Here is a 10,814-nt window from a genome sequence, read left to right as displayed (position 1 = left end):
TTATTCTAAGCAACCCAAAACTACAATGATCCTGCTGATTAAATTAAATCAGCAGAGGCCCCTATGCTGCCATCTGTTGGCCAAGCTGTGTTACAACATGGAACAGAGTGAATTCAGGAGATAAAGATGGAGACTGGGGTGCACAGCTGTGTCTCTGCAGAGCCTCTGTCTCCTCCTCTGATGGCAAGAAATGAATGCAGACAAGAACTCAAACAGAAAAAAAGAATATATCATCCAGAGTATCTGTCATGTTCAAGGACACAGAGGATTGTGTCTGATCGCAGGGACAGCGATCAAAAATTTGCAAAAGTTGATTGTCCAGATGACAACACTGGCAGCTCCTTGTCAGTCCCACAGCTGTCTACAGTTTGGCTGCAGAAATCCTCAGACATCAGACATCACTGCTCAGGGGCTGAAAGGACCATTGCTGCTGGAATTACTGATATTAGTATTAGTATATTTTGTAAATGTCCCTGGCCTGTTCACTGGACTGAATCCACACTCTTTGGCTCATTTTAAAGATATTTACATCTCTGCAATCTTTTTTGGAGAATCAAGATCATGTAGGTGTGCGAAGAAAAAGCCCACTCTGTTGTAAAGGCGTGACAGTTGATGAGGAGAGGACTCAGACACAGTAGAGTAGAGATCAGTGTGTACGAGGGTGTGTGGTAGGCAGGAAGGAAAAACAACAGCAAGACACAAAGTAAGTGATTAACAAAAATAAAACGAGAAATAACTGTAACAGAAACCCAAATCCATGACAACAGTAGAGTAAAGCTGCAGTAGTCCTGCCTGGCCAACAGAAGAAAAAAAAACAAGTGGTTAAAACAAATCAACAAACACCTCCTCCACATCCTGGTTTCCTTTTTACTTTCTTGTCTTGTATTTTTTTTAGTTTACTTCTGGGAGGGTATGAATAAATTTGAGGACGACTGTAGCAAGTGCTTTCTGAAACGCAAAATGAAAATGCAAGTGAAACTGCATAAATGGGGAATGGGGAAAAGAATGAGGATGTAGGATGAGGAGGAGTAGCAGCGAGAGAGTGACGGTTAGTGCAGGACCACAACAAGAGCTGGAAGTGTGCTTTCCTTTATGTGATGCACTTTTAAATAGTCGAACTCCGCTCACATCCCAGTGTTTAACAGATTAAATACCGTTACACATAATATGAGATCATGGCATTATCACCTGAATACATACAGGACGCTGCAGCTGCATGGCAGTGCATCATCGTTTCCATTCAAACTGGTTCAGGCTATTTTTTAATACATATTTCTGATGCATACTTAGACGCTACACTGTGTATGCTCATTTTATTTATAGCCTTAAGTCCATTTTTGATCATATTTAATGATGTTAGTGTTTGTTAGGTTGGTTTAAGGCTAAGAAAAAAAATCTCTTGCATAAACAGGCAGTTAAGTTAGTTTGCAGAAATAAATAAATCAACTTCTTGCGCTGCAGCAGCACAGACGTGTCACTGGTGCAGCTTCATGAAGCTTTACTTTTGATGTCAAAAAGGAATTCATTGTGTAACTATTGTGTTGCTATTTGCAGATTTTAGCCACTTCTACATTAGAGCCAAGGCAGGAGGCTGTAAATACTCATCTATTCTCCCTCTTAGATTCACTTATAGCAGAGGTGTCAAACTCATTTTCATCCCAGGCCACATAAGCATTATGTTTGCCCTCAAAGGACCAGTTGTAATTGTGTGTGACTGTCGTGAATGTATAAATGTAACAACTCCTTAACATGTTGATAAATAGTTGTCTTTGCATTTGATTATTATTTATTGTATGTACAAATATTGTGCGTGCCTTTATCCAAAAGTGAAATATATGCAGCAGGGCTCCAGACTAACTTTTCCAATGGTAGCAACTTTCTTGTTGGTCACACCAGCTAATCATTTGGTCCCCCACCCCATATGTCATTGGTTCAGCACCGCCACAGCTATTAATGCACCATGCAGCTGATGAATAGTTGTCTTTGCATAACTCAGTTATGTTGTAATGATTTTCCTCTAACAGGTGAGCGACCAAACATTAGTTGGAAAACAGTGGAAAACACGTTCTACACTAATTTGCCCAAGTTGAGAAGTTTTCTATTAGCAGAGTTTTTTTATGAACTGACTTTTCTACGTGCGGAGCACATTTTAAATGTCCAGACCACTGGCCATCATGTTTATAGAGTCAGAGCTGTAATTGCTGTTAAAACTTGAATCTTCCACATTGAATGTGGGGCTACTTTTTCTTCCTAACTGACTCAGTCGAGCTCTGTCTGTCTGCACCTGAACACTGTTATCATCAGGTGTGTCGGACCTCTCCCTCTCTCACCTCGCTGTGTGTGTGCGTGTGTGTGTGTGTGTGTGTGTGTGTGTGTGTGTGCTTCAACATAATCGGCCATATATCCTTTTATCATTGGAACACGGTAACAGCGAAACTGACTGTTTTACCGTCAGGCAGAGAGCGACTGAGTCAATGAGGAAGAAATATGACTATTTCCCACCACAGTAACTGGTGCAGCAGCTACCTGTGCTGACTGGAGGAACCAGATCAGATCATCGTTCACTCGCACCATGAGACCACGTGATACTTTAGCTCGCACACGCTTAAAAATGATCACATATGGGAACATTTTTGTTGCAGTCTGGAGCCCTGTGTGGGCACACTGCTGTGTTGTTATACCATTATGTCAGATTACATCAGGTAAATCTAATTAATTTATCAGATTAGGAAACACACATCTCTTGCGGGCCACATAAAATGATGTGGTGGGCTAAAATTGGCCCGCGGGCCAGAGTTTGACACCTAAGACTGATAGGCTTCTATTAAACACACGTCAACGAGACACAGCACTGTACTGGGCAACAGGTTTACAGATAACAATGAATATGCTCACAGCAGGATTACACACGAAACATCCAGCGAAAAATAGTCACTAAAGCACAAAATGTGTATTAATCCGCTGCTTAAAATAGTCACAGTTTATTCTTGTTTAAGTAATGTTTGTTGTGGATTACAGTGCCCAACAGTTTGGGGAAAATGACTGAGTATCTTTATTATTGATGTATTATTAGTGTTCAGAACTACGCTGTTGCTGTGCGGGTTTCTGTTGGATTTGGTGGTACTGATAAAATATGGAAACCTAACAGACTTACTCTTTTGGCTGATAAAGTCAAACACCAAGCAAGCTGAAGACAAAAAAATGTTCATTTCAGTTAAGTGGCTTGAAATGTTCAAAATTCAGAAAAGCTTGGTGAAAGTTTCCCACTCTTTCAAACTCATTGACTGACGTCTCTGCAAATAGCATCAACCTGCCCTCGGCTCACTCAGAAATGACGCATGAACGCCAGACGTAGGTTTCTGTCCTCTGCTGCTGTAGTTTCCAGAATATCCTTCCGTTTTTCTTTGATGGCGAACCTGAAGAGAACAAAAAACAGTTGTAGGGAAATGAGCACAAAAAAAAAAAAAAATAGATCAACAAGTGACTTCACGGAGTCATACAGAGAGCTGCTGTTGTGTCTGTTTGACAATGTGACGAGCACAACCTCCCCCCGCCTGTTTGTGGTTTTTGCTGCAACTCACATGAAATGAAAGCCAAGAAACTGCAACATTTCTGAGAAAGACAGAAGCGTTGCATGAAGGCAGGTCGACTACATGGACTATCACACTCGTCCTTCCCGTCTTTCCACTCTACCTCATGGAAACCTTTAGGTGCTGGAGCTCACTACACGGATATGTTTTGTTTATGTTCCTCACAGCAATCAGCAACGGTAAATATGCACATAAACAAAACCCTACTCTAAAATTTACCTTTTTCTTTATTTTTCTTTATTTTGGCTCTAATCTCGTTCTATCAGAACACAATGCAAATCAAATATTCAAAAGTGACAATTCTGTAAAAGTCAATTGTCAGCCGCAAAATGTTGGTGAGCTTATCAGCATTTTGTGGTTTCCACGAGCAGAAGACATCCGCTCTGCTCTGCTCTGTGCAGCCTTACTGAAGCGTCTGTATTTCTAGTATTTAAAGATAAAAAAAAAAGAGACTTTATTGTCATTGTGCAGAAGTACAACGAAACTTGTAAGTCATTTTGGAGTTTGTGCCAATCTCCAGCCTTTTCAGAATGAGCTAAAGAACTGAAGCATGTGGAGAAAAGGAAAATGAGTTTGTTGTGTGCTTTGGATGTAAAGCTGAGGCTGTTTTTGGCTGCTGTAAATGTCTATGTGTATTTCTGGAACCGCGTACTATAGGTGCTTGTTTAGAAGCATCGTTCATGAAGCCTGCACCACAACGTTGTGTTCAAACAGGCAATGTTTCCAGTTGAAGTCAGTTCAAGGGTCAGCGTGATCAAAAACTGATCAATGATCAATGTGTTAATATGAACAATTAAATGGGATAATTTGTTGTGTTTCTCCAAAGGGTCAGCATGTGAGGTTCCCTCCAGTCCTCAGTGCTTCAGACGAACTGCTGATGAGAGTGTTTACACATGTGAATGGAGCCTGAACACCAACGAGAGCGACGTGACGTTTGACCTTTACATCGAGTAAGCGTTGTCATAAAGGTTTCCGTTTGTACTTTGTAAATGTGCTCACCTCTAATAGCCAAGAAGCACCATACATCAGTCCCCTATAGACTGCATATTAAGGTGTCATCGATGCTCCATGCATCATTTTCTGGCTGGCTACACAATAAGCAATTATCAAGATCTCAACACCATGTTTCTACCCCTCTGCTCGCTGCGAGTGTCGTAGTGACCAGAGGGGTGGAAACATGTCATTTTGGCTTCACTTCGGGGGAGCTGTCATGACGTCCCTCTTGATAATCTTCTTAATGTTTAATTGAAGAGGATATCTCCAAAATAATTTGCTTATGAAGCGGCATTGGGCCACTGGATCAAAAATATACTAAAACCCGTATACCTTCACTTTATTACGACAAAGACAAGACGTAGATGATGAATTTATCAGGTCAAATCAAACGCTGAATAAAAAAAGATGGATGTAGCCATTGTAATGTCACCAGTTGGGTTGTGGACAACTGTTTCAAAGCCTTGACTTTGGAATTCGACTGTCACCATCTTGGTTTTTTGATACCAGACGTAACACGTAAGTGGTCGCTCTGACTGAGAACCTGATGACACTATGCATGGTGATTTGGTCGTTAATTTCCCATCAATTGAGGAGCCGCCCTAAAACATACCCTTCTTTATCATCCATTTTACTCTAAATTGGACTATAATTTGCGAACAAAACATCATGCTGTATTCACAAAGTCTTGAAATGTGTGATTGAGACCATAAACCCATAAGTAAATGTTTGCTTTAGGGAATAGATCAGGTGAAACATCGGATCATTTTCGTATAGACTTGTATGTACATCTTTTATATACACTCCATGTGCCTTAAATGACATTGTATTTAGATGATGAGATATTAAAGTATTTCCTGAACTTAGGCCTCAGTATTTCACACCGTTTCCTTCAGCTAGCTGTTCGATCCCTATGCTAAGCTAGGTTAAGTTAAGCAAGCCCTGCCTGTTGGTGGACATTCAGATACAGATATTATACTGATGCTAACCATCTCAGTTGCCACTCAGCAAGAGAGTATGTCAGGCTATTTTGCAGAAGGGCACCTATTATTATAATTAAGGGTTTAAAGATTCACCGATATGAACCAGAAATCGATTTTAACTTAAACAATATGAACACATCGATTGGCGGGCCTCTGGATCGATCTATATCTACTGTGGAGCGTCGATGTCCGGTTGTAAAGTTATGAATCTGTTAATTGGAGCTCTGATACTAAATATGGCCGCTCCAGTCTCGTGAGACTCCCGCTGTGACATATTACGAGAGTAGTGTTCGCGTAACGTGTTTGTTAGCAACAACAACACAACAGCATGGCCGACAGCACCGGTGTTCCAGATTAACTGGTGATGTTTGCTCTATTTACGCTCCAGATGTTCCGTTCACAGATTGGTCCTGACCAAACTCTGTGAAGATTAAGAGACGACATGAAGAAGACCTCGCTGAAAAACACAAACATCACTCGTTAATAAAGTCCATATCCATGTCGGTATCATCTACAGACAGCAAAACGAGACGTGCTGACCAAAATAAAAAATACATATTTTTCAAGTTCGGTGAAAAACACGAGTTCTACACATTGTGCCACCGATCAGCTCGATTAGGATCCCTTTTCATTCCTATTGATCTTTTCTATTCTGTCAGGTGTTTAACACCTGATGGTTGTTCAGGAAACACGCCAGATCAACCGGTGATAGTCACAACTTGACACAGTCACAGTCTGTTTAGTAACAACACACAAAATCTATTATTGTCTGACCGAGCAAAACCCACAACATAGAAGCAGCTTGTGTTGTGTTGTGTGTTAGTGTGTGCATTCAGTGTCAGAGATACAGATCAGAACTTGAAGCTGAACTCGGGTTTGTTCACTGAAACACACACAGCAGCCTCCCACCACAACAACACGCAGCACAACATCAGTTTGGTTTGACAAAACGCATCAGAACAAACTGAGGCCACGTTGAATGTTCTCAGTTTGTAAAGTTTATGGATTGCAACATACTGAAGGGGTTAATGTTAATATGTTCTCATATTTAACACAGCAACAGTCTGTCTGTGTGCATTGCATCGAATCGCATCGTAACGTATTAAAATGTACCGTTAGTGAATCGTATTGTAACCCATGTATCTGGATTCGTATCGGATCGCCTCTTAAGGTAGAGATGCACACCCCTAATTCAAATAATCTTAAAGCAGGAAACAAATGGGTGAAACTAGACATTAAATACACATCAGGTCAATGCTGAAGAACTGTGAGATGTTTTCTGTCTCTGATGCTTTCACTGCATTCATACATGTATATTTTTCTCCATAGCGGAGCAAAATTTGGAAACTTCAAGAGGAACTGGACCAAGATACTTGAGGAGGAGCTGATACAAACTCGTCCTGTCGATATTTGGTTGGAAGCTCACGTAGGAAACTCCTTCTGCGCATCGCCCAAGAGGTCTGTTGTGCTGGAGGACACAGGTACTGGAGTAACAAACTGACAGCACAGTTTCTTATTAAGCTGGTGAGATAATTCCACTGATGGTTCTGCTTCTTCTCAACAGTTAAATATGAAACACCACAAAACATTTCAGTGTCCTGGATGAAAAACAACCTCATCTTACGCTGGCGGGCTGTAAAGACACATCCAGCTCAAGCAGAGGTCTGGTTCCGGCAATATAAACACCCCACGGACCCATGGGAAAAAGTAAGGCTTCCTGTCACTGGGTCTATTGTATGTAATTGATTTATTTCATGCTGCTGATCATTTAACCTTATATCTGTTACAGAGAATAACAAACACCACCAACGAGGCTTTGAATTGTGAGTACACCGATATCTAATGTCTTTTCAATGAGATGATCATTTACCGTTGTTTCATGCTTACTGTGAGATATAAAGTTGTTTAGTGCTGCTTGTGGATCTAAGAACCACTGAAAGACCACATTTTTATATGTTTTATCCATGAATGTATTAAAGACGCCTTTCGGTGAAAATCTATGAGCAAAGAGGCTGTCAGTGCCCATGGCTAAGCATTTCTGCTGTGAAACTGCAGTGTACCCAGGACAGTCTCAAAACCACTGATTCAGACTTCTGGGGTTTCATACGTAACATACGTTTATTTAATCCGGACGTGAGGTGGAGCTCATTGACAAGTCGAGGACACTACACACAGCAATACTGCAGTGAACCATCAATTGCAAGGTAGCAACGTCCTAAAGGCTGCCCTACTTTAACATTTATTTGACTCTAAATAGAACCATATGTTCCCGAATAGGGCTGCAAGGTGGCGCAGTTGGTAGCACTGTTGTCTCGCAGCAAGAAGGTCGCTGGTTCGTGTCCTGGTGGGGGCACTGGGATCTTTCTGTGTGGAGTCTCCATGTTCTCCCCGTGCAGTGTGGGTTCTCTCCGGGTTCTCCAGCTTCCTCCCACACAGTCCAAAAACATGTTGAGGTTTATTGGTGATTCTAAATTGTCCGTAGGTGTGAATGTGAGTGTGCTTGGTTGTCTGTCTCTAAGTGTAGCCCTGTGATAGACTGGAAACCTGTCCAGGTGTCCCCTGCCTTCACCCTGAGTCAGCTGGGATAGACTCCAGCCCCCCGTGACCCTAGTGAGGATTAAGCGGTGTATAGATAATGGATGGAATTTGTTCAAAGTTTAAGAGAAAACACCAAATAACAGAAACTTGCTTTCTGTCTGATCAGACCGGACCGTTGTTGGGAATCTCCTGAAGCATTCAGCTTACGAGGTTCAGATCAGACACCAGTCCACCGAGGCCCAGAACCCGCTGTGGAGCGACTGGTCCGCGGTCGTCATCGCTCCTGCAGGTGAGCTGATGTTATCTAATTAAACAGACTGATCATAGCTTTCATGGTTTAATTACCTAAATTAAAAAATAATTATTACCTTTTAGGTAATTAAGCAGACGTTCTCATTTTAATCAGACATGAAAATAAAATGTGTAATTGTGTAAAACTGCCGTATACAGTAAGAAAGGTCACTGACACTGCAACAAGTGTACCTGCAGATTCTCCTTCTTCTCTCACACAGGAACCATAAATCCAGATGTTAAGGAAAATATTGCATTATTTTACATTGATGGCATCTGAACTCCTCATATGTACAGATTCCTCTTTGAAGAAGGCAAACTGAACTCATGCAGCTTCATTAGAGCATGTTTAGTTGTTTTCTGCTCTTAAACATTTTGTGTTTTTTGTTGTTTTTGTTGTTTTTTCACTTCAGAACTTGAACATGAACCTAAAGTCACCATGAAGATAAGGCCTGTAAACGGCACCCGAATAGTGACGCTCACTTGGCCGGTAAGTCAGCGACGGCAGAGCAACACCGGAACAAAACGCACATTTAGGTCGACTGTAGATTAGAGCAACATAAAGATTTTCCTTTTCTCTGCTACACGCCGACCCATGTTCTGCCATAATGTGCTGAAAAAAAAAGAGGAAACACAAATTTGTCCCATAAAAAGTACTATTCAGAGAGTTGTTGTCGTGAATGGGAACTTTTTTTATTCTAAAAACGTAATTAGAAGGACTAAATTGTTGCAGTCATCCACACTTACGATGCATTTGTTAGTAGTTCATTTAATTCCTGCGTGAACAAAATAAGCATCACACTTTCAGGGAATGTTCTTTCAAGTTATTAAAGTCTATATGGGCAACGTGTAATCTTATCATGAGGACAACTAGATGATGATTTTTTTTTGCTGCAGATGAGCGATACTGAGCTGAGTTGAAGGGTATGTTTTGCTCTGCGTGGCATTTCAAATGTTCGTAGAAGTGAGGGTAGGTGTGTGTGTTGGCATTTTGCAAATTGCAGCACTCTGGCCTACTTCCTGCCCTTACATGAAGGCACACTTAAGTGCTGCAAATAGCTCAGAGGCTGTGTCTGTTGTTGCCTTCAGGACCCTCTGTTAGGGTCAGTCAAGCTGGAGGTTGTAGAGCGTTGTTTTCCTTTCGGGTTTATTTCATTTTGCTCGCTCCATGGTCTAAACTTGAGCTCTCTTCTGCTCTTCAGCCGACGCCACATGCAGCAGCAGTCGGAGGAGTGACGTACACCCTGAGTGACACGCAGACTTCTCAGGGATGTCCTTGTGAGAGGAAGAAACATCCCATCGACAGGAACAAATCCACAATTTATGTGTCCTACTCGGCTGTCAACATCTCTGTTTTCGCCAAAAATGCCGCAGGTTCTTCTCCTCAAGCAAACATACAAGTACCGACCAAACCTGTGGCGGATTTACAAAGTAGGCTTGTGTGTGTGTGTGTGTGTGTTTGTGTGTGTGTGTGTGTGTGTGTGTGTGTGTGGTTGAGTGTGCCATCTCATGCAGGTTTATCCTAAAGTAGAGCACAAAGGCTTTTATTTCTTTTCTCTCTGGCAGTTTGCGACAAAACGTTGGTGAATGAAAAGCTGAAGAGGGGCACTTGCCTCGAGTGGTACGAACTGCAAGATTCAAGGCCAACAAATGTGATAACGTTGTCAGGAAGGACGGCTAAAAAGGAAAGGGCGAAAATAAAAACCAGTAAGTTGCATATGAAGTGCTTTTACGTTGTTGTTTTTTTTTTTTTTTGCCCAAACTTAATCTTGTGTTTTCACTAAAGTTCATTGACGACTTTATAACAAGTACCAAGATGTTTTTTTTTACTATTACGTAATTTTTATGTGACCCTTATGAAGTAAACACGCTTCTGTTTCTGTTGCAGACATTAAGGACTACATCCGCTACCTGTACTTTGAACACAGATGTGACGATGGGAAACCACAGACAGTTAAAATGTGTCTCTTTTATCAAAAAGAGGGCGGTAAGTGTTTTCACAGGAAATGCTTATGTGCAAAAACGCACAGGGTCACCGCAGACTGAGTTCACCTGCAGCAAGTCCTCCACACTGTACGGTTACACGCGTTTAACTTCCCCCCAGGGCTGGTCGGAAAAGCCTGCACTGATGAACAAAAATTCTGAATACGACAGCAGCTACATGGTTTGGTCACATCCACATCGACTCAAATGCTAAATTGTTGAAATGGCTGATTCCGGATTTTTGTTTTTTGTTTGTTTTTCAAAAATGAAAGCCGAAAGTCTTCCATGTGCACTAACAGAAAATGACGTGTTTCTTCTTCAGGGATCTCAGTCTTTCTTTGTCAGTAATGATTCCGTCCAATAAGCAGCTCTTCTTAAACCTCTAAACCCCAAGGAGTTCCCGGGCATTTTTACTCACTGTGGGGTCGTTTTTTTT

At 41.5% G+C, this 10,814-nt stretch overlaps 1 protein-coding gene across 1 annotated transcript in view; it reads left to right on the top strand.

Moving 5' to 3' along the window:
- The first annotated feature begins 3,619 nt into the window (after positions 1 to 3,619).
- il12rb1 (interleukin 12 receptor subunit beta 1) overlaps positions 3,620 to 10,814 on the top strand; it is a 13,598-nt gene continuing 6,403 nt past the window's right edge. Inside the window, exons 1-10 of the mRNA XM_008279391.1 lie at positions 3,620 to 3,769; positions 4,417 to 4,540; positions 6,896 to 7,047; positions 7,131 to 7,273; positions 7,356 to 7,389; positions 8,271 to 8,393; positions 8,809 to 8,885; positions 9,598 to 9,826; positions 9,962 to 10,102; positions 10,284 to 10,382. Coding sequence (XP_008277613.1) covers positions 3,697 to 3,769; positions 4,417 to 4,540; positions 6,896 to 7,047; positions 7,131 to 7,273; positions 7,356 to 7,389; positions 8,271 to 8,393; positions 8,809 to 8,885; positions 9,598 to 9,826; positions 9,962 to 10,102; positions 10,284 to 10,382 — 1,195 coding nt within the window. The 5' untranslated portion in view covers positions 3,620 to 3,696. The remainder of the gene's footprint in view (positions 3,770 to 4,416; positions 4,541 to 6,895; positions 7,048 to 7,130; positions 7,274 to 7,355; positions 7,390 to 8,270; positions 8,394 to 8,808; positions 8,886 to 9,597; positions 9,827 to 9,961; positions 10,103 to 10,283; positions 10,383 to 10,814) is intronic.

Source organism: Stegastes partitus, unplaced genomic scaffold (genome assembly GCF_000690725.1).
Source record: "Stegastes partitus isolate 25-593 unplaced genomic scaffold, Stegastes_partitus-1.0.2 Scaffold157, whole genome shotgun sequence".
NCBI lineage: Eukaryota > Metazoa > Chordata > Actinopteri > Pomacentridae > Stegastes > Stegastes partitus.
Note: the sequence above shows the minus strand (reverse complement) of the source record. Positions and strands in the feature narration are given on the sequence as shown.